The sequence below is a fragment of the Aplidium turbinatum genome, chromosome 3 (assembly GCF_918807975.1).
Source record: "Aplidium turbinatum chromosome 3, kaAplTurb1.1, whole genome shotgun sequence".
NCBI lineage: Eukaryota > Metazoa > Chordata > Ascidiacea > Aplousobranchia > Polyclinidae > Aplidium > Aplidium turbinatum.
The window spans coordinates 39,153,835-39,178,248 of NC_137474.1; the positions used below are offsets into that span (position 1 = coordinate 39,153,835).

At 39.0% G+C, this 24,414-nt stretch overlaps 1 protein-coding gene across 1 annotated transcript; it reads left to right on the top strand.

The window, feature by feature from the left end:
• Positions 1 to 15,796: 15,796 nt before the first annotated feature.
• Positions 15,797 to 23,289, top strand: LOC145766412 (uncharacterized). Its single transcript, XM_082578119.1, has 7 exons — positions 15,797 to 16,115; positions 16,469 to 16,643; positions 17,034 to 17,269; positions 18,067 to 18,253; positions 18,581 to 18,805; positions 19,425 to 19,637; positions 21,874 to 23,289. The coding sequence occupies exons 1-7, from the start codon at positions 15,823 to 15,825 to the stop codon at positions 22,672 to 22,674; spliced, it is 2,130 nt and encodes a 709-aa protein (XP_082434245.1). The 5' UTR covers positions 15,797 to 15,822; the 3' UTR covers positions 22,675 to 23,289.
• Positions 23,290 to 24,414: the final 1,125 nt, after the last annotated feature.

Here is a 24,414-nt window from a genome sequence, read left to right on the forward strand (position 1 = left end):
CCGATATCAAGAGGCTGATCTGCACCAACCTCATCCGTCTCATTAGAATTGATCTTTAAGTTGTTGTGAATGGATAATAACTTTGGTTTTACTTTTTTTTGTCGAAGGGGGCGTTTGATACTCTGTTTGTTGTTTAGGGGGGCGCTATTGAAAAAAAGTTTGGGAAACACTGCTTTAGCACAAGACCGAAGAACAGGATCTCCTTGCACAAGTTTCCGAAAAACAGTCTTCTTGCCAACACCGAATATCCGAGACGTAGTGTCGTCGTCGTCGTGTGAGCGTCTGGGGCCGAGAGTCTATCCTTTTACCACCCCAGATTCACGATGTTCCCGGACTACACTGGAAGGCTACTAGAGAACAGCCAGTCTTTGGTTTCATCATTGGTCACAACCAGTCATGGCATGGATAAATATCAACTCAGAACACATGTCATGTCCAAAGATTTTTTTTCAAACGGTTGATGTTGTATAGCCTACTTTGGTACTGCCATGAGCTTTGGACCTGAAATAAAGGCCCTTACTATCTTCTTGTGCATAGTAAACAATTAACACAAGGAGATCGGTATCTTCTCCATTCAGCGTTGTTGTCTGGAGAAGAGATGTCTCCAGTGCGGCCTTCACAATTTCTACATCAGCATCCCCAGATGCATTTACCACGGTGCAATTTTGTTTCCGAAGTTTATGCTGATTTCACCATCCATATTGCCGGATGGTGAAATCAGCATATGACCGTGCTATTTCACCATAGCTTTGTCCACGCTGCCATGGTATGCGGTGAAGGAGTGAACCGCCATCAAGTACGTGGCACTCCGTTTTTGGCACAGAATGTAGGATTGCATTGTAAACTTGCTTGATCACAGATCGCGTGTGCTAACTGTGGCTTATCAGCTTTTCGGAATACATGTCTCGATTCAAAGAGAGCAGGAGGGAAAGGACTAAGCTCGTAACACATAACTTCCTCCAGTGATAGATGTCCAGCTTGGGAGACCACTATGAAGCGTTGAAAAAGAAGTGCAGTATCAATGGTTCGATCAGGAGCGACCTTGATAGCAGATTTTTTCCCAAGGGTCCTGGCTTTATCCTTTCTACTGAATGAGTATGCGAATACAGGTTGTCCTGTCATTTTTTGTAAGATTTTTTGTCCAACAGTCCCATATTCGTGCACGTTCACACTATCATCGGCTACAACACTAGTGACAACGTTCCTTAACGAAGCATCTTGCAAGAAAGGTGAACATACGACAAGTTTTGAACTGATCTTCTCCAGGTCAGCAGCGTCCCTTTTCATCCTTGCCTTTGTTGAATCCTTGTGCTGTTCAGATGTCGTGAATGACAAGTTTGTAAACTCTTGCATAGCGATGTTGTATTCTGATGTTATGGACCAGGACAATGGACATGGTCCAAAGGGCTCTCTGCTTTTCATCCATTCCATTTCCGTGCGTCATGACCCCCAGTGGTTTTCAACGACCTCATCAATGTCGTCTCGATGACGAGATCTGCGCTGAGGCCTGCCCAGAACTGGCTGCTGCGACGGATAACATGAAACAAGATCCAAACAAAAAGCCCCAGCTTTTAAAAACACCGAAAATACCGCTTGATTGTGTACAAAAAACGCCAAACTAGCCAAAGTCGGTGGGAAAATAGCACGCCTGGCAAAACTCTTGCAACTAGCATGTTGCTCCAGAATGGTCAAAATAAAACTATGCAGCAAATATCGCGTCGATGGCGCGAAAAAATGCTGCTTTTTTTCATAACTAACTTTCTTAACACTATTAGCGTTTTAGCACTTAAAATATCCTAAAAATAGCAAAATGAAAGCCTATAAATTATGGTCCAAAAACCCCAGACTCAAAAATAAAACCACAGAAGTGCATTAAAAAAACAAGCTCTGGCAGTCCTGAGTGACTTTGCCTGAATAAATCTTTTTGACTTGAACAAAGATAACTTTGCTTGCATTGTGATGCGACTATGCACGCATTCATGTGATTATGATGTCACAAACGCAAGAACAATAACAACTTGAATACCGCCATCTACCCAATAGACAAAATTATTTAGAAATATGCCGTACATTTCCTTGAAAATGACCCTTTTCTGGCGATCCGATTTTGGTAGACTTTTAGTATGTTATTTAGTATGCCCATTGGTAACAGAATCCGTTGAAAAACCTTTTGTATCAATTTTTTTGGGGTTAGGTGCCTTTTTTCCGTATATTGACTCGTCTAATAATAAAATGACAATACAAAACACAAAATAATGGTATTTTCTTAACCAACAAGTTTCATCAAGTCTTGTTTTGATTCATTCCTTGACATCATGCGCCGACTTGCTACTTGGCCCCTGATGCAACCCTCACGTCTTTCATCCGTATACACTTTTCCAGCTGCCTCAGTGACTTGCTTAACGCACCTTTCAATTGACTGACCATGACAAGGCCACTGTGGAACTTTCATAGGTTCGTTAATCAAGCACTTTACTTGCGCTATTGTAAGCATGCAAGTCAAAGGTGGTTCGTACACCCTGTCAGACCAGTCGATTAGCTCAATCAGAGAGGAAGCATCTGGGTTAATGAAAGGTGTCTTTCTGGGTTGTACTGAAACATCTCCGAGTGTGTCATCATCTCCTCCCTCAGATCTGTAATCTTTCGTACTCCAGCTTTTCTCTTCTCAATGTCTTCTGAGCACAAAAGAGTCTGGATGATGTTTTTGTTGAATGCATACCATGCTGAACGTTTGATGGTTGCCATGACAGCATCCACTACTGTCTTGTTTTGCATCCGGAGTTGGCGCAGAATGTGACGTGGCCCTGCGACCCAAGAGTGCTCAATTTTAATATTGAACCAACAAGGATAATATACCCCGACAATAAATTCTACCATCATTTTTAAATTATGAAGAGTATTGCCTAATGGCAATATGTTGCTACTAATGGCAATATGTTGCATAGTTAAAAAACTATAAATAAAATAGTTGGAAAACTTACCTTTGAGGTTGCCTACTTTTTTGTGTAGTCTCTGCCATAATTTTTCTTCAAACTAACCACTTCTAAGATATCTAAGTATATATCATGTCAGTAGTCAAAACTTTGCCAAAGTAACCCATCGAAAGGTTCCTTCAATGCAAATTAAATTCTTTATCATTTTAACTCATGGTGTTTGTACAGTTTGATAAAAATTTGCCAAAGCAACCCATTGAAAGGTTTTGCCTGTTTGTCATATCTTTATCCTGCATTGCGGGAAAGCGGACTTGAGCGCTATACATCGGTATACGGCTGTATGCCTTCCGACGTACACCTGACCTACGCTGCAGCCGACGGCAATGTCTGTTTCCGGTTGTCTACTCTACTTATGACTTAAATTTGGCACTACCCATTACGCGAAATCGATCACTGGGTAGAGACAATTATCGTGAAGTTTCTTGCCCAGAGAAACAACAGCAAGTGTGGGTGGCTGAAGTCGAACATGCAGGCTCACGACTGCGAGCCCAACAAGCTAACTACTCGGCCACTGCTGCAAAAACAAAATAATTATATGTTATTAGTAATCACAGTATTATGCTCCAGCTGGCATCTAGCTTGTTACTGATAACATATAATTATTTTGTTTTTGCGTTGTTTTATACTGTCAAACTGTAATTATTCTGTAAGTCGTGCAAGGCCTAGTGCGTTGCATTTTAAAAAGGTTTTGTGCATGATAGAATTTTTTTGCCTACCTTTACCTTCTTTGTTATGAGCTAAACGCACCAAGATGTGTTCTCCTTATGACCATCAGCACTCTTGGTAATGCACCATGACCACGGACTGACAAAGCCTTTGATAGGTTATTCCTGGTTGTTTTGCATACTTGTAAAGGCTCTCAAAGCAGGGTCTGTAACCGAGCTTGGCAGAGTGAAGTTTCCGATTGTTGTTGCGGGAGAATTATTTCATCTATTTGATACCGCTGAATGGAGAGCAGTCCTTGATAATGCGTTGCTCAAGCGCACACACCAAGAGTCGAACCAGTGCCGCTTGATCTTGAGCGCCTATCCACTGAGCTAACGGGGCGGTAACTAGCGATTGTGCTTTAGCACAATACCGTTTTAACTGAATCTTTACTACAACAAATATTTTAAACACGTGCTGTTTCTGGCAAGTAAACCATTCATTGATTGACTGATCACCAATGAAGTTTTCCAAACTTTTCTATACGCGTTGATAACCTTTGGCACGCTTCATTGTGAAACTACTAGCAATCAGGGCTGCCACTAAAAACGACGGTGAAATTGTAAAAGCAATAAGAGCGTCTTAATACAGCATCTTAACCTTTTGCAAGAAGAAAAAAGACCAAGATTCTGAAACTAAAATTTATTAAACTGTTGTTGCTTGTCGAAAAGGTTAAAATTTAAACATGTTTTCATTCTAGTAATTTTAATTTAGTAGCTTTCAAGCACAAAAAAGCAGTTTAAGCATGAAATGACAATTACGGTCGTTGCATTGTTCTGGTAAAATGCTGAAAACAAGGTTTTCGAAATGTTCTATTGCCGTTAAAATGTGTTGTTTCGTTCTTATTATATGCCTGCCAACTATGGTGTAACTATCTTTTATCTAGTAGTAATCGCTTACGTGTTGGATACGACAATTGTTATACAGAATGTTGTTTCATCTGCAGAAACGATGCAGCATCACTTGTGCTTTTGTTGGTAACAATAGGCTACCACAACTTTTCAAGCTCTCATTCGTAAAAAAATTATATTAGTTTGTACTCGGAGTTTGTAACACGTTGTCAGTTATCTTCTAACCAATGTATTTATGAACTAATGCGAACCGACTTGCTATCAATCTTCGTATATACGGTATAGGCTACATCAGTGACGTTCGGTGGCTTAAACCATTGGGAAAGCAACTTGGAAATATGTTGCAGCAAGGTAGTAGGCACGAGGGGCGTAACCGTCGGGCGAAGCCCGAAGGAGTGTTGCCGAAGGCAACACTTCCAGCGGGGGGTCTGGGGGCCTCCCCCAGAAAATTTTGAAAAACACTTCCAATTTGGTGCGCTCTGAGAGCATTTCCAAAACAAAATCTTCGGACTTTCTCAGTCCGAGGATAAAGATTCAATCAATCAATCAAACTGGGACTAGTCTAGAATATTGGCTGCTTTTTTAGACTGAGCACAAAAACTTATTGTCAATGTCATCTGTAAGCATTTACGACATGCATTGGACTGGTGCACTAGGCCTAGTAAAGAGCAAATAATTAGCCTATAAATTAAGCTAGTCCATTCTTGAAGAACACAAGTATGTTTGCTCTGAACTTGTGATGTCAGTCTATTGACCCAAAGAATTTAAAAAACACTTGTGCTGTTTCAGTACTGGTTGGTTAATGTACCCTTTGGAATTGCATGTCTTATTGCAGAATCTATGTTTTTTTTTGGTAAGAGAACCAGCTTTATTTTCAGCGTACTCAGTAGCCTATAGTTACAAGCCCGAAAATCACTCATGCGTAGAGGCTGTATTCCTTTCGCCTGAAACCAAAAGCAGCCGCTATGAGATACGCATTGACGTCACTGGGAAAGCAACTTTAACCATAACACCAGATAACACATCTGATTGGCTAAGCAGCTGGTGTCGTTTTGCAAAACGATTGAGGATTGGATAAAACGAAGGCGTTTTTCAATTTAGGGTAAGCAATTTTGAAAGTTGATTTCCCTGGAGCTTCAGTGATGGTTTCTGACAAAAGCGTTTGCGTTAATTGTCATTTAAAGGCAAGAAATGCGGTTTGGTGAGGACTTAGACTACTCACAAGCGTTACGAGTAATTCTAGTCACGAACACAGTAATTTTCAAGTTAAAATAGACTTGATAAAAATAATAAGAAGTTAAACCTAGAATTCAGTCATTATATTTTGCATAGTTTTCGCTCAGGTAAGCACTGCTTTCCTTGCTTTCCCTCACCGATCGTCACTGGGCTACATTATGACACAGCTCTTCGAAGTTGAGTACGTATTTGCTTTGATTTTACTTTTTATGACTGATTGTAATATGGACCATCTTGAGTCTGATGCAAATACAAATAAATGAAAAAATTGGAAAACAGTATATGAAATCAAAGTACCGTATGACATCTGATGGAACAAAATAAATCCAAAGATTAAGAGATCTAAAAAAATTAGGCTGCACTAGGCTACTTCAATTCAGTTTGTATTTGTTTCTTATCATCAAAACGAAAACACAATATGCTAAACATAGCAGAAGTCTGAAAAGGTAGAAGTCACAAAAACGCCGATGTTGTAGCCTAACGTGCATAATACCAAAGCATGACAATCAGTTTAAAATATGGCACGGCCGCAACACCTCAGTAAAATTAAAGAAAAAGTTGAATTGAAACAACCAATGCACCAAAACAAGATGGCAAAACCTTGTATCAAACGCGCAGTGTTGGGCGCGATAACTTATTTTTCAGTTAAGCGATAACGATAATCGATAAACGAAAAATGCCTAAAGCGATAACGATAAACGATAAATCAAAACAAAATTATGCGATTACGATAAACTATAAATTATCGCTGATAATGTCCGATAACGATAATTTTTTTTTTCTTGATTAGCGCTGCCCCACCCCATGCAGCAGGAACTGTTTTCATCAACATGACGAAAAATCGAACATAATGTACTGTAAAGGGACAAAACTTTTTGTAAGTTATGCATGAATAGAATCGCAACAGCGGCAGTAGGTATCGAATCTTCAACCTCTTGATCCAGAATCAAACCACTAAGGTAACCGCCGTGCTTATAATTATACCTTCAGATACCAGTTGGATGCTTTTATCAATTGAGTTACACTGCCGCTTACGAGCAGTAGGCAAAATAATTAAATCAAATGAAAATACCATAAAAAATTCCAAACTTTGTATTTTGCTTTCTGCTTAAGTCAGCAATAATTTAAAAAATTCCAAAAAACGCAAAATGCTTGAAAATTTATCAGTAGGCTGATCTTAAGCGTTATTGGTAGTAAAAATGTGCATACTGTGAAATCCATCAAGCTTGTCAAATTAGTCGTGTTTGTTCAAGAACAATAACATAATTATCGTAATTTACTGATAATTTCAGATAATTTTTTTATTGTTTTCTTTGTGAACACCATCATTAAAGCAATGGCAGAACGTTGAGTTGTTGAGATAAGAATTACAATATAGGCACTGTATTATTAGTGGGAATAAAAATATTTGATTGAGCGTTGGCTATGGCGCATAGGTAAATCGTCGTCGTATCCAGGCTTACGCCCGGTGGTTGAAGATTTAGATTAAGTGGACGGGAAGGCAAGGAAGGCAATCTTCATGTCCACCTTCAAGCATGCCTTTAAGTGTCCTGCGAAACAGTGGCGGCTCGTCATAAGGGACTGCGGGACTGCAGCCCCCCCCAACATTTTTGTGCATATGTGAATTATATTACATATAGATCGTTTTGCCATGTTTTTTAATTTATTTTGCTTGAAGAATTAAAAAAACTCTTAATATTTTGTAATAAAAAAAAATTTGTGTTACAAAAATTAATTGGCAACTCTGGGTCTGCAAATTCTGCATGTCCGGTGTTGCTTGTTCTTTTTTTTATGACGTAGGTTTTTCAGAAAAAAGTTTTCTAGCGTCACTAAACAAGCGCTGTAGGGACTGCAAATAGAACAGAGTAAGACCCTAGTCAGGGATTCCAACTTTGGTTCTCGTAAATCTTTAGGGTAAGCGTGTGGAAGTTATCGGTGATTAGGTGAAAGAATCGTAGGTTACTTTACTTGATCTGTGTTTTGAGAAGTCACTGAGACAGACTAGTTTTGATCAGGGATTCATACTATAGGGATCGCCAACTCGGCTGGAAATCCGACAATCGGAGTGTAAAAGTGTTGCCAGATAGATTTTATATTTTTAGAAAAAAATATTATTTTGGCATTTTTAAAGTAGTAGTTGCCCAAAACTTGCCCGTAAATAAATATTTTAAAGCTAATCTAAAGCAATTTTATTGTTCACATATCAAACTATCATATTTTTGGCAAATTTAACCTCTCTTGTACATAAAACATATTACTTGAAAAATAATTACCGGCTTCAACACTTAAGACATGAAGCTCTTTATTCCTGAGGTGTATTTTTAAGTTTCTCAATTTTTTTGTTCTTAACTGGTTAGTATAATGTTTTTTAAACCTGCAAGTTTTATTTAAGTTTTGCACATAAATTCAGCACATTCTTATTGCAAAGTAACACAACTACAAACTACTTTAACTCAATCTTGTGCCGTTTTAAACTTCATGTTAGTTTTAAACGGACAAGCTTTGGGCGACCACTACTCTTTAAAAATGCCAAAATAACATTTTTTCTAAAAATATAAAAAATATCTGGCAACACTTTTACACTCCGATTGTCGGATTTCCAGCCGAGTTAGCGATCCCTACTTGATGTTGAAGTAAAGCCAATTACTGTAATTATTGGTGCTCTTTCACAATTCGTCCTTTTGGGATGATGACGTCTTGATACGTCACACAGGTTGGAATGGACTGTTATAAAGAAGGAAGTACGGGGTGGAAATGCACTGAAAAACACCTGAAGGAAATTGTCTCCCATTTATTCATTTGTTGTTCAATTTCAACAAATTTGCTATCGTTGGAAAGCACAAGCATAGATCTAACCAACTAAGTTAATACCAAGTCCCAAAATACTACTAGCTACATCTGGTGACCACCTAAACTTGACCAAATTTAAGCCATTATCAAAAATTTACTTTAAACCAGGGGTTCTTAAACTGGGGTCCATGGACCCCCAAGGGGTACGCGGATTAGTTTTAGGGGATCCATGAAGGCCCAATGGAAATCTTTCAAAAATGGAATAAATTTTTCAAAAGAAAAGATATTAACTTCAAACAATGCTGATGATTTCTAGTTTGAGTTTCAACTTTTGTAACGTACGTTTATTACGTCACTTCCCACATAATTGTTTTTGCCGCTATTTCAACATTGCAAAATTTTATCAGTTGCAGCTAAGCTAGACGTCAGCTGGGCTAGGTTAAGATTGTGAAAGGTTTATGCATATCCCCTTTTGGTAAAGAGAGCCAGGGCTGCTATAATCCCTTTTACGACTAGCCTACATATTTATGTGAATCAAGATTTTCATCCTTGATAGCCTAACTACCAGAACAAAGAGTCGAAACCGGTTGGATGCAAAGGATGACATGCGTGTTACCCTATCAAAGACGAAGCCACAATTTCATGTTCTTGTTAAAAACAAACAGCAGCATCCTTCACATTAATGAAATTAAATCGAAGATATTGAAAAACAATCTACATTCGCTATTTCTTAAATTTAATGAAACATAAGTTTTGTTACCTCAAATCAAATGTAGTTACTACTCTCTAAACCCTTGACAGCCTGTTTCACCCTAAAAGGAGGATCATCAGAAGGTCCTTATTCAAATGGAAATAAATTTTGTTACCAATTCATTTTAATTTTATTGCGTCATGTCCAATGACCAAAAAAGATTTATCAGACTAGGCCATGAAGGGGGTCCACACAATCCAAAAAAATTTGTAAGGGGTCCGTGTTTAAAAAAGTTTAAGAACCCCTGCTGTAAACGATAAAAACATTAAACGACAGCCAATTAAAAGAACATGTTACTAACCCTAACTCAGTGCATTTATGACTCAGTCCGGTACAGGTTTATAATTATTTATATTAGGTTAGTCTACTAGTTGATGCAGCCCCCCCATGTTTTGAGACCACGAGCCGCCACTGCTGCGAAAGACAGTGTCCTGCCCTTTCGATTGCCGTTCCAGCGCCCTCACCACTCGGCTATGCAGCATAGGTAGGCTAAATGAGAAAGGTTATACTGTATTTAGCATAATTTAATCACGCAACTCGATACGCAACTGTATGCTCATGAGCGGTGTCGAACCGGCGCCCTTTCGATTGCCGTTCCAGCGCTCTCACCACTCGGCTATGCAGCATAGGTAAATGAGAAGGGTGTATTTAGCATAATTTTACCACGCAACTCGATGCGCCTATTGTCATGCAAAAACTACTACAAGATGCAAAAAGTGTGATGTCGGTCTGCATGTCAAATGCTTCAAGCAATATCATATTCTGCAATGACTTGTTTCAGTGATGGTGGCGCGAAAGACCATGTTTCCGATGTAAAAGCGGCCTCGTATTGCGACACTTTCATAAACCACTTGCCAATTTTTTTCGCTTTGCTTCAAAGGAATTTGTGCCGCCTGTGCGCTTACATTTAAATTGTAAAATTCACTCGCGATTGCCGATTGCAGCAAAACAACAAGAGACTTGTTGCATGCATTTCATTGCATTGCAATTTGCAACTCTAAAAATTATTGTGTTGTCAGGGCCGTCGCTGCAGGGGGCGTGCCCCTCCCATGACAACGACCTGTGCACACACACTTCAGGCACTGAAGAAGAACTGGTTTTAATTTTAGTTGCATGAACTAGGTGGCTAGTAAAAATATTACTTTTCATGTTCTTTCCACTTGTGTGTTGATCCGAAATAAAATTTATCGGCGATTAATCATCGTCGATAATCAAATATTGCCTTTGGCGATAACGATAAACAATAACTGAAAAAATAATTAAGCGATAACGATAAGCGATAAAAATTTATCGCCGATAATGCCCATCACTGCAAACGCGTTAGTGAATTAATCTTGGACGGAGATAAAGACTTCATTTGCTGCTGAATTTGATAAAAATTTTAATTGATCTTTAGTTTCAAAAACTGATAGACTAACTGCAATATAACTTAGCCTATGTTTCTTTTTGTTACCGTAGCCTACCATATGTGAAACAAAGTAATAAATTCAGATAATACGAAACCAAGAAAGTTTCCAGAAATATTTGATGCGGTCAATGCCGCATCAGCAATACTGATATTTTTCTTCACACTCTATAGGTAGCCTAACTGAATGACCACAACTACGGATCCCCACAAGACATTTTCTGGACTCGTTTAACTATTTGGACCAATATGTAATATTGGCACTATATTTCACCTGTTGGGTCAGTTCAGGCCCGTAACTAGCTTGGAGCACCAAGGGGGGGGGGGGGGGGGGGCAAAAAGTGTTCCAGAGGGGGCTCAACTTTTACCTTCCGTATCATGTACGAAAACGACGTTTGTACACAATGTATCTAAGCAAAAACATTAATCGTATTACAGCGTTTACATTAGCATAGATTATCATAGAAACAGCAGCGTAAACTGGCATTATAGAGTCAATTACATTTAAGCAGTTATAATGACGACTGCATAGAAATTGAGAAACAAAATCATTTTTAAAACATCTGATCCGGATCCGACCATCAACTAGCGATAAAATGGTTAAAAATTGGCATAGAAACGCAGTGAAATAAAAATTTATGATTTTGTAGTTGACTCTTTTGTTAGTTAATCCTTTCATGAACTTCGAGTTCGTTTTAGTTTATTTGCATTTTCCTTTAATGCGCTGTATAAATCACACAAAATATACATAGAAAATAGGCGTTCAACTATGATAAAATAGGGCTGCAGCCGCTGCACCTGTCACTCATCGTTTTGTAAATAATTGTACAATGTGTAACCTACATTGCACCCAGTGGCGCGGGAACTATTTTTCTCTAGGGGGGGGGGGGGCTGAAGCTGTCGTAGTGTTGTCAGCTTCTGGGGGGCTTCGCACCCCAGACCCCCCTTACATGGGGGAACATTTACAACTGGTACTGGGCATGCGGTCTCCTGTGTAAAAAAAAAAAAACGACGCTAAAACACACACATTGCAAATTGTAACAAATGAAGAACGGCAAACAGCAAAGCAGCTGTTCAGGAAATTATAATGAAAACGAACAAATTAGAAAGTTATATGAAAACGACAGTTTGTAGAAATGAGCTCTCACACGCTTCCGAAGATTGATTTTCGCTCAGGTGTTTTCTCTATAAACTGTTTCATAAGTTCTTTGACATCCACAGTGTCCAAAATGTTTTGGTGGACAAGCATCAACGCAAGATGAGTACCGTAACTCGTTTTTGTGTCATTGAGCTTCTCAACCACGTTTTCAGGCGTCTTAGAGCAGAAAAAGAACGTTGTGATGATGCAACCGAAACCGAGAGGCAAAAGCAGAGCTCCACGAATTTTTGCGTTTCTTTGAAAAGATTCAGTGTTTGAGGGTTTAGTTGCAATAGTATCTCAGCAACCTTTTGAACGGAGTTTGCGGTTTTTCCACTTAAAACATCGCTGAGCAAAGTAGGCTAAGTTCCGTTTTTAGGCGATCTTTTCTGATGGCATTGGGTAAGCTGATCTCAGTATCAGATCTTTCCTCACCGTTTGCACAGATCAAAAGGACCTTCTCTCTGTTGGCTGCTGTAAGCAGATCCGCCTGGTCGAATCTTCGATCAAGCTCAGCTTGAACCAAATCAAGGGCTTCGATGTATTGCCGTTTCTACGCTCCTTCTCCCGCAGACGACAAAGCATCCGATTCCTCTGTGTTTCGAAATCTTGCTGGAGTTTTTCTCACTCGGAAATCCTTTGGCGTCTTTAGGTTATTGACAGACGCAAAGACGTTCGCTGCTTCCATAAGCTTGGAAACGAATTCATCTTTTCTGAGATTTTTGATCCGTTCGCCGAGAGTGGTGATTGATTCCAAAGCTGAAGAAGCAAAGATTTTTGGAGCTGTCTTGCGACGGCTTCTGCAGACTGAAAAACTTCCCTGCTGCAGGTAATCGCAAAATAAAGCCGCGTCGTGCGTGCTTGTTTTACCAAGCCGAATATGTTTGCACGTGCGTCTCCTCTCATTGCACTACGGTATCTTCTGTCATGTCGGTCAGACTTGACAAGCATTATCATGTATTATTGTAATGTCCAGAAGTAGCCTACGCATGAAACGTAGGCTAAATAGTGCAGAATGATGTCCAATAAACGATGTACCGCCGTGTTAGTAGGGAAGGTGGCTAGCACCGCCACTGAGAGGTAGGCTATAGCTCCCTGTGATTGACGACTCTTGCAATTGATGAGCGCGACACGTAACAGGAACTCGATTCATCGTAGCAATTAGTGTTCAAAAAAATTTCTGAAATTATGTTATGTAGGCCTACCTTAAATTGTCAGAATTTTCTAGGGGGGGCTGAAGCAATTATTAAAAATTCCAGGGGGGGCTGAATTTTCTCTAGGGGGGGGCTGCAGCCCCCTTGAGCACCCCTACTTCCCGCGCCCTTGATTGCACCTCTTTTTCTCTAGTGCAGAATCTACAATCATCTCTTCAAGATCAATCTGTTAAGGATAATATTGAGAATGTATTTCACACCATCAGTGAAATATATCCTCGCCATAGATAGGTTAGGTCCTACCTTAACAGAAGGCGTTGGTGGACTTCACTGAGTCTATTAACAAAAACGTCCAGGTCTATTTTCTCGATCATTTTCTTTTGAAACCCCAACAGGACCAAGTTCGCCTGTCTCGTCTGGAACATAGACCTGCGTGCAGGCTTGTCTATCTGAGATAAGACCGAGAAGCGGCTCTCACAAACCGCACTACTGGACCCGAATGATGCCATAGTAGCAGCAAGTTTATAGCCTATACATTCGGGAATGCCAGTCGTTGATTGTACAGTACTTTCAGTAGGCTAGTATATCGGAAGTTTGCAACTTCCACACGGTCATGTAGGAACTGTTTTGCGACTTGCAATTCCGCCTCTGATGGAATATCTATCTTCAGTTGCGTATATAGGCCTAGTGGAATGAGCGATTCACGGTCCAAGAAGTTTTCATTTTTTCTTGAAAGGGCACGAACAGATGTGTAAAACCATGAATTGTCAGCAAATCTGAGTTTCATCTCCAAAACAATGTCGTCTATCACGCCATACATCAGTAAATTTGTCAGATCCCTTTCCTCTTTCATTCATACAGCAACTAGTATAGTAGGCTAACTCTTCCATCACTAGGAAATCACAAATCAGTAAGGCGTGTATTTGGCAGTCAACTTTCTGCACAGTATTCTGGGGACTGATCGGCTGTCACACTGCTTAGCTCAGTTGGAAACTGGTGTAGCTTACTCTGGATCTAACCAACAATAAATCTCGAGTCTGTCCAACACAACATTCGACCACACCATTAAACACACAATGTTTACAATTAAACATCACAAGAAAATCGGGTATAAAACTGAAAAGTCAGCGAACAGAGCTAATTAACATGATTTTTTCCCCAGGGGGGGCCAACAGTTTTGTAGGGGGGCTTCGCCCCCTTGCCCCCCCCTAGTTACGGGCCTGGGTCAGTTTTTAATCATACGGTACTATACTGTTCTTTCAATTGCAAGAGTTGTTACACTTTATGATAGTGAGATTTGTTATTTTGGTTGATTGATCACGCGACGTGGATTTGGCTCTCGGGGTATGCGCTTGCGCAACACATTTCAAGACAGCTCTCCATTCAGCGGTACCTAGTGAATGGAATATCTCTCAAGTAACGACAAAAAAAAATCGGAGCCTTCACTCTACCCACCTTGTGTCAAGAGCCTTTACAAGTATGCGAAACAACCAGGAATAACCTATCAAAGGCTTTGTTTGTCCGATGATAAAGATTAAAACCAACCATTTTTTTGTATTTCAGATGCTATGTAGCTGTGGCACATACACTTCTGTTTCAAAAATTTAATTTTTGCACATGTGTAATGCGGTTACCACACGTCACGGATGACTGATCAACTTACTTCTCTTTTTCGAGCTACGCCATTTTGCGCATTTTCACGGAGAAGTTGAAATGTATTTCTTTTATGTACGTTTTCTCCTCAAGATTTCCTAGTTAATAAGGAGAGTTAAAATGCAGTTAACTACGTCTCAAGTCGATATTTAACATTTTCTTGATCAGAAGCGCGTTTAATTATATTTTTTTGGTGTGACAAAGGTATTGAAAGGCAGTAAAGCTATAGTTCCAGAGAAGGCTAGCACAGCGATCCATTTCCGCAGAGACATCACGACAAAATAAGTTTACATTTTACTTGCATTTTGCAAATTTTTAAGCTAAAATTATTCAAAATGTTGACGCTTCCCATTCAAAAAAATTCTATTCAGGTTTACAAAACTTATTTATCAAAACTAGAACCACAATAAATTGTTGGGAAGCCTTTTCTCCTTTCTCATGATGCGTTTGTGAAAGAAGATTTACGAGCACAGGCACAACTGTCGTTTGTTCGTGATGATCAAACCGACCAATCAGAGCCAGGGATTTCGCCTGGCGTTTTTGTGAGCTTTACACAAAGAAACTAGCTGTGGGAGGCCAAGAAATAAAAAGGAAATAACAGTGTAAGAGGGTTTTTCTCGCTAATGAAGAAAGTTGCTCATTTTAGTCTGTTTACTTGTCACTATCTTCTCCACGTGCTGTTATTACACAATTGCGGGATAAATTAACCAGAGAACGAAAAATGTAAACAAATGGATTAGTTTTGATAGCAGTTGTCAAGATTGACTAACACACACATTTGTAAAAGGGCTATTTGAACACAATTGAGGGGACACAGTAATTTTGATTTTAAGTTTTTGAATTCTTGCATAAATCTCTGCCTCATTTGTTATTTTGAACACAATCCTTCAAATGAATTTAATTCTTGTAGGCCTATAAAATTGCTCCACCCCAGTTTAAAAAAAAAATGTTTAGGTTCCATTGCTAAACAGTGTACAGTAGTTTGAGTTGTAATTAACATATCTGTTTTATTTAAATCTTCCATAACACACTTTTTCAGAAACATCTTAGGCAGTTAGGCAATGTTATAATTTCAGCTGCATTTATTGGTTGCCAGCACATAGGGATATTTCTTGCCGCTTTTGCAATTGAATTTCCAAGTTTCTCATGATGCTTGCTAATCCAAGTCAAACTGGTGTTTTTACTGTTAGCTTGAATCCACCAATAGCAACTCATGCAAATTCACAATCTGCTTTATCTATGGTTCCTTCTTTGCACAGTACATTAATATTACCACCACCTGTGCAACAGGTCTCCCAACCAAATATGCAGCAGCTAGTCACAGGTGGACAAATTGTCAATCTTACTCCTGTGCGAGCACCGGAACCAGTCAACAATAACGCCACTTCTATGTCTAAAACACAGAATTGTACATTTTGCAACAAAAAGTTTAGTTCCAGGTATAATTTGTTCACTATAAACTAGAAGTGTTGTATGACTTTACTTGGGATTTGTAAGTTTTAATGCATCAGGTTTTCTATATAAATGATAAAAATTATGTGTAGAGTAGGTGGATTAAAACCTGCAAGTGTCGTTTGCTTCATTAAAAATGTGAACTTTTATAATGGTTATAATTGACAAAAATGTTTTTCTCTGCTGTTCTGTTTGACACTAACATCTGTAAGCCATCCATACATTTTATCTTGACCCATTTCAACTTAAAATTAAACTTTTGTAACAAAAAAAGTGGAAATTTATATGAGCTATATAAGTTTCATTACACTAAAACTTACTAATATGCTGACATTTTTAGATTTAATGCATCTCGTCATGAAAAGATTTGCAAACTCAATACACCGTCAAGCACATCATCAGTACAGCAGCTGGTAGTTGCTGCACCTGTAGAAAGCAAAGAATACCAATGCATGTTCTGTCAAGTTGAGTTTTCAGCTCAAGACAGTCTAACACGACACTTAAAAAAATGCAAAGTATGTAGTAAGTTCATGTAAAAGCATACCTTTACTCAACTTGCTTGTGCTTAATTTGCAATGTATATATCATACCTTATTGGGACAAATTAATTATTAAGTACCATTGATCTTGTTAGTTTTATTTACCATTTTAAAATAATTTTTGACTAACTTTCAAGCGTATATGAGCTGCATTTATGAAAGTTTAGTATGATATAGATTTGTTGAACTGTTGTTTAAAATCGCATGGATGCTGCAGTTACTATGTAATGTAGTCTTCACTAATAGTTGTGTATGTAAGTAGAAATTACACAAACGTTACTGGTAATAGGTGCCATTATTGTTGACTGTTTTTCAATATTTAAACATAAAAAGTGGCAGCTATGATAACTATATTTTATGGCACAGAATGCGAATGCTGTCGCTGCCACAACTCGCAATGTTGTCAACGTGCCACAACATTCTCATGGTCGCCGGGTGCATATTTGCAAGTTTTGTGCAAAGGAGTTTAGTACGAAATGGAATGCAATTCGCCATGAGCGGTTATTTCACAAAGCCAATGACCCCATTGTGGTGCCTCTATCAGTTGCAAATGGAATGCTTTCTACAGTCGTCTCATCTAATCCTCCTGGAAAACCTGAGAGGTCAGTTTATCCTAACTGCTTTTCTTGATGCATTAATTAATGTTTGCCATGTGACCTTGTCTTCAGACAAGTTTGTTTATTGTTGTCCTGGCTAGTTGATTAAGCTGTAGCATTGTCTCCTTCTAATGTCACATTTGGAACAAGCCCAGGCTTTCATGCATGTCTGCATGGATTTCTTGAACAGCATAAATGTTGCAAAAATTTATCAGTTTCAGGAAAACAGATATGTTCAAGAAGCTCAGGCATTCTCTTTCTTGGTTATCATATATTTTGTTTCTGTTTGTTGACCATGCTTAACAAAATTCACACCAACACACAAAAGTAAACCTAGCCTAAAAAAGAGTTCATAATAGGGTGCATCATTTCCCCCTTATTTTGGAATTTCAACTTGTGCCATTGAGAAATGGTGACCATTCCAGGTCAGATTCAACTAAAAAAAATATGGGGTCACCAGACCCCCTAACCCACCACCTTCTTACCCCCTGGCATAGGCTCCTTTTTCATTGCCCAATCCATACTCTTTTTAAACCTTGTAAAAACCCCTATTTAAACCCACAAAAAAAACATATACTAGATTTTTCTACAAGAAACATTACAATCATTAGTGTTGTTAATGATTTTTCTCTGGCAACATACCATCACCATCAAGCTACACAGAAAAACTTGAAGAATACTCTTCAGTCTTCAGGTGATGAAAAGAAGCAGGGGTCCAAACATTTTTTTTGGTTCAGTCTGACCTAGAATGGTCACCATTTCTCAATGGCACAAGTTGAAATTCCAAAATATTTTATTTGCAGATACTGTCGTTTTTGTTCAAATTACTTCAGTTCAAAGTACAATGCAATCCGGCATGAGAAGATTTGTGCAAGAGTCCAAGAAAACTCATCTAGCAGCCAAGACCAAAATTCCCAACAGCAGCAACAGCCTACTCAGCAACAACAACAACAAATCACTACTCAAATCAAACCACAACAAACAGTGCAGGCACGTAAAATGTTATCGGGGTAATTTCAATTATTTCATTACAAATATCGTCCTGTTATTGTATTACCATTTTTAAATCTTATAATACCAGTAGTAACCTATAAAATTTAATTGAGAGTTGGTAGTAAAATGCCTTCACAATGAGCAACATTTAGCCAATATCCTGGGTTTCTTTTGAATTATTTTCAATATGAAAATCAGTACTGTTCAAAGGTGTCAAACCATATCTTCAAACCGCAAGCTTATGAAATTTAATCATTCAATCAAAGGTTTTATCATGTGCCCTGTAGTCTTCAGCACAGTTTGCTAACATGTTTTTGTTTACAGATCGCAACAATCACTGATAACACTTCTGGCCAAGCCCAACCTGCTCCCCAGCAAATGATCATTCAACAACCGCAACAACAAACTCAACAGCAGCAACATCAACAGATTCAACACCAGATCGTACAACAGCAGCGAAACATCCAGCAAGTGCAGCAAACAAATCAAATTCAAACCAACAATATACAAAATACACAGCAGCAACAGCAGCAGCTGATGCCTCAACAGGTAATCTCTTTGTTTGTGCTATCACTTATACGAAATTGTCAATGCATAAACTGTAGCCTACCTACGGTGTACAAAAAGTTATGTGACAAGCTGCAAGATATGTAATGTATAAGTAATAGGCCATATTGTTTGTAATATACAATCACATGTTTTTTTCGTAAAGCCAATTTCATCTTCATAAAGTGCAGTAGTTGAGGATCTTCAAACAACATGACCCTGACCCCCCTTTTTTTTCACCACCCCACATACGACAACTGTCGTCACCCAACGCAACATGGCGGTTCTGACTAATCTTAGGGCGTCCAATGACAGAACATCGTGTTGTAGTTGGACAGCCCCGTTTGTTGACATATCAGCAGAGAGCGGCCTGCTTTCTGGGAAAGAGAAAATGCTCTTGGGCTGCGCTTGGATCCCGATCCAAGTGCTAGAAGTGATATTCTGATCCCAAACTGATATAGTAATTAATTATATATATATCTGATAATCAGGCCTAAAACTGCACCTGACACAGTGTACTGCGTGTTTTGTCCTCTTGTGGGTTCCATTTCACCAGAAGACTTGTTTCCATCCGCGACTGCTTGAAGTGATTTTAATAACCTTTTTGTGCTTGATTTATCAGACGATGCTTCTGATCGAGCAGCCTACGACGCCTTTCCATGTATGCAAATTCTGCAACAAGCAAATGTCAACCCGATGTGATCCAGTAGGACACAACCTTTTGCCCACCATGCCCACGGTTGCTACCATTACCGGTCAGCCTATGCAGATATGTTCTTCCGGTACTCAACTGACCGGACTAATGACGCCTGTGATGGCGTCTCTTCCCCAAGTTGTAAGTTTTCATATTTGACTTTATTGTCAGTTTTTTTTGTTTTGTTTTTGTGCAATAACACTGGTCTACACAAAATTTCAGGTTTGGGTTTTGACAACTGATTTTAGCTAATTTTGGGGCGCTGAATTCGAAAATGAACTCAGATTTTCTCTATCACATCACGTTTTTGAGATATGAAATATCCCTAATTTTTGAAAAAAATCAATTTTTGCCCCCCCTCTGTTGTCAAAACAAGGAATTCTGATGCAATAAACACTGTATTACCTGCAATAATCTAGCTTTGATTAACAAACAAGCATTCTATATTATATTCACACAAATTTGCGTTGTCTTTATTAAAATTTCATGCCTTGGAATAAAAAATAGGCATGCAAAAGAGCAACCATAATAACATCAAGCGCTACATTATGCTGACGAACATGTCGATAGGACAGTGACAAGGTATTTTCTGAATTATAGCCTACAGTTCACACAATATGCACATAGACATTCCAATGGAGTGCAGAAATTCTGAAGACACACACAGAAATAGCAAAGTGCCAAAATAAAGATTGACTCAAAGGGACTTGGGCAGGGCGAGTTCAGAAACAGTCAAAAAAAGAGCTTTCATAAATATGAACTCTTCACTTATAAGCTTAAAAAGGCTCTTTTGAGGGACTTTCTTTTATGAGCAGCATCTGGAATTTCTCTTTTAAAACTACAACAATAGTCGGCCATCATGACAATCCCACCGACCTTGATAACGTTCCTGCATAATTTTAATATCCTGGTGGAAACGTTCACCCTGTTCTTCACTAACTTTCTCAAGGTTTTCTGGAAACTCATCTGCATGGCTTTTCAAATAGTGAACTTTGATGCTCATCCTGCATCCCAAATCTTCAAAACTAAGCAGTAGCTCCCTTAAAAGATCTTTATAATTTTCTGCTTTTCTGTTTCCCAAAAAATTTCTCACAACAGCACCGAAAGCATTCCAAGCTCTAGCCTCGAATGGCAACATTGATTTTACAAAATTTTCATCCTTTAACAATTGCCTGATTTGTGGTCCATTGAAAATCCCAGCTCTTTTTTTCTCTTCACTGAGACCAGGAAAAGCATAACATATATACTTAAAACACTCTCCTTCATGATCCAAAGCTTTTACATATTGTTTCATGAGACCAAATTTGATGTGAAGAGGAGGCAAGAGGATCTTTTTGATATCAACTAACTGATCGCGTATGATATTTTTGTCTCCAGGTGTCAAGGTGAGCCTTGGAGGCCACTCTTCTTTGTTCCAGTGCTGATCCTTGGCCCTGCTGTCCCAGTAGCATAGGAAACATGGGTATTTGGTGTAGCCACTTTGTTGCCCCAGCAAAAAGTTCACCATTTTTAAATCTACACAGATGAGCCAACCATGCTCATGGTACTTTAACTTTTCAAGAACGGTTTTGATGTTCTGATACTCTTCTTTCATTGTCACCGAATGTCCTATCGGAATAGAACCGTACACGTTACCATTGTGAAGTAAAACACACTTCAAACTTCGTTTGGAGCTATCAATGAAAAGTCTCCATTCATCTGCATCATACTGTGGTAATCCCATTTCTAGAAGAAGCCCTTCTATATTGTTGCAATAAACGAATTTGGCCCCTTGTTTAAAAAGTTGGCTCTTTTTTGGCCCTTTTTGAACGTGCAGTTGGCTCCTTGCCAAATTTACATCTAGTAACCCTGCTGCACAGAGATAGCAGCTGACCCACAGATAACGCCTGAGAAGCCAAGACAGGGAGTTCAAGCCAGCATGGAAAAACTCAACGCTACCAATCTCCACTATGTCCTATTACGATTATTATCATAACAGGAATTTTTTTTATTTTAAAGGAAATCTGAACCAATTTATGAATTTAGTGTAAAAATATCTCTATGTTTGAAAGTTTATAGCTGTCAGAAAATAATTATATTTGACATTTTACTGCACTAAAAAGGGTTAAAATTGGTCAATTTCATTAATAATGGCAACGATAGAAAGAAAACTTGATGTGATAGAGAAAATCTGAGTTCATTTTCGAATTCAGCGCCCCAAAGTTAGCCAAAATCAGTTGTCAAAACCCAAACCTGAAAAAAAAAGTTGAAATTTGTAGACCAGTGTAATCAGAACATTGTGAGGCTACGTAGAATTGTCCAACAAAATTGTTTTTGGAACATTTTCGGTGTCATGGGATCAGCAAAATTCTGAATATCTTCCTACTTATTTCTTCAGACTCTCGTTCAACCTCCGATCCAAGGACAACAGCTAATTCAACAGCAAACTCAACTGCAACAAAACAAACAAAGAATGGACCAGGGCCCAGGTCAACAACAGCCGCAAAGTAACCCACCTGTTCAACAGCAAGTCAACCTTCAACAAATACGCATCCCAGAAGAACAGCACGGCCCAGTCCCAACACAAGTCCAATCCGCTCCTCAGCACCATCAGCAACTGCAGATCGCCCATGTCCAGCAGCAAAATACTGTAGCTCAGCCAGTCGACCGTCCGCACAACTGCAAGTTCTGCGACAAGCATTTTGCAACGAAGTGGTACTTAGAACAACACGAAAAGATTCACACTGGAGAAGCTGACATGTGCAAAGATTGCGGGAAGTTCTTCGTTACCCGTTGGCACTTGGACAAACATATGAGGGTGCACACACACGGGGGACCGGTGGCTAAAAAGTTCAAAAAAGAAAGCATGTCGCCTTCCACAACAACTGTTATGTCTGGTGACAATACCCTGCCACCACAAGTTACTTTTTCAGCTCAAGCCGTTAGAAGTTCGCGCGACACTGTAATTATCGGAGCTCAACATGGCGGTGCTGATGAGAATAAGTCACAAGATTCGTTCGAACTATCCGCTACCAGAGAAGGGAACACCTACTTCATTCCCAGCATGGAACAAAACACTTCACAGAACGTATCGGTCTCATCTTCAGCTCCACGCACATCCACCCATGCCGAAGAACACTCCACAATTGATGAAACACAGATTGCAAGCTCTTTATCTATTCCATACAGCTTGTCCTGATCAACTGTATGTAAGATATTCCATTGATTCGAATGTAAAAATGACGGCTTTTGCTGTCTGGGCGTTTACAAGCTTCAATGCTGTTGAAATTTATTATCAAATTCATGCCATCGTTGCCAACCTTGTACTTCATTTGGCTAGGTTATTTTGGAGCAGTTTGAGCACGGCTTAGCAGTGGAATGAGAAACGGCCCTTGTTTTGGAGTTTTTTCATATCATTTCTTTGTAATGCTCCGGAAACCAGGTGATGTTTTGTTCGATTTCCTCTGGGGTTTGTTTTTTAATTATTTATATCAATCGTGACTCTTCTTGTGATTGCATGCCGTTACAAATAGGATATACTGTAGTAGTGTTTTTCCACATGTTCTTGTTTTATTTGCAATTTATACTTTGTACATTCATTGGGATGCTATTCGTTACTTTTCAGTTAACTTATTCGCTGTACAAATGACTCACATCACGTGCTTCAATAACAACTTCACACAGCCACTTGTGCTTCCGAGGCCAATCGAGTGTCTCGAGTGCAAGACTTTTTTTACTGCAAATTTTATGATTATTTTATGTCTATTGGTTTGTTTGTTGCAAACAGTTTTGCGATTCAATGTTTTCAACACTTTTTCAAAGCAGCTTTAAGTTAAAGCTTCTATGATATGAAGCTGCACGCAGGGACGTTGATGGGATAATTTAGGCCCGGTGTAACGGTCCAAGAGTGACCGCAGTCCAAGAGTTACCAGGCTAGCCAAATAAAGTTATTTTTTTTTAATGAAAATAGTTGAAATTCCTACTGCTCAAAAAGTTACATTGACACTTTTAAGCATTGATTATTCTTAAATGAAAAGGTATGCATTAGCTTCCTTTTCATTAGTCCAAAACTACTCCCTGTTAGCGCTACTGGCTCCACGCATCACTTGACTTCTCATCAAATTTAACTTGAGGACGGAAACATGCAATGTTAGCTACATAGAGTCCCACTGGTTTGAACTGATGACTCTCATTTTGAACTGGTTTGAACTGATGACTCTCATCAGTGCAGGTAAATTAGCGAGGTCGCAAATGAACACGTTGATTTCGTGGTGAAACATTACAAAAGGAAATGCTTTTAGCTATATTAATAATAATTAACTAAACGGTCGCGAAACGTTTGTTTAACCGCTAGAAAGTTAATAAGCTTAATATGGGATTTTTTAGACGATTTCTTGTTATTAGTGGCCAAATTTTTCAAAAACTTTAAGAAAGTAGGGCCTACCGTTTACGTCCAAGTCTAGGATAAAACGATCATATGTGGACCAAAATTGAATGTTCGAACCAGTAGGACTCTATTGTGACTAACCCTTGAAGTCACAAATGATAGGAAGTCGGTGTTGTGTATGTATGGAGGTGCGTGGACGTCGCTATAATAGCAGCTGGACTAGAAACCAAACACAGCCGCCCAAGATGCGTTTGGCAAGCTATTTTGGGTTTATCATTTTTTTAGCACTATAAATAGTTAAAAAACTCTGTATTATTAATAATCCGCAGTCGCCCATTCACAAAATATCGGGTTTGATCCAGATGCTATTATAGTGACGCCCAGGAGAGGTGCATACCTTGAGAATTTGCTTATGTTTTGTTTTCTTTTCTCTTGTTGACTTGCAAGTCAGCTTGTATCCTTCTTTTGAATCATGAACCAACGCGGTAGATACTTGTGCACACGGCTTCTCTATTTCTTGCCGGTAAACTTTCGTAAATGTCGTTATACTCG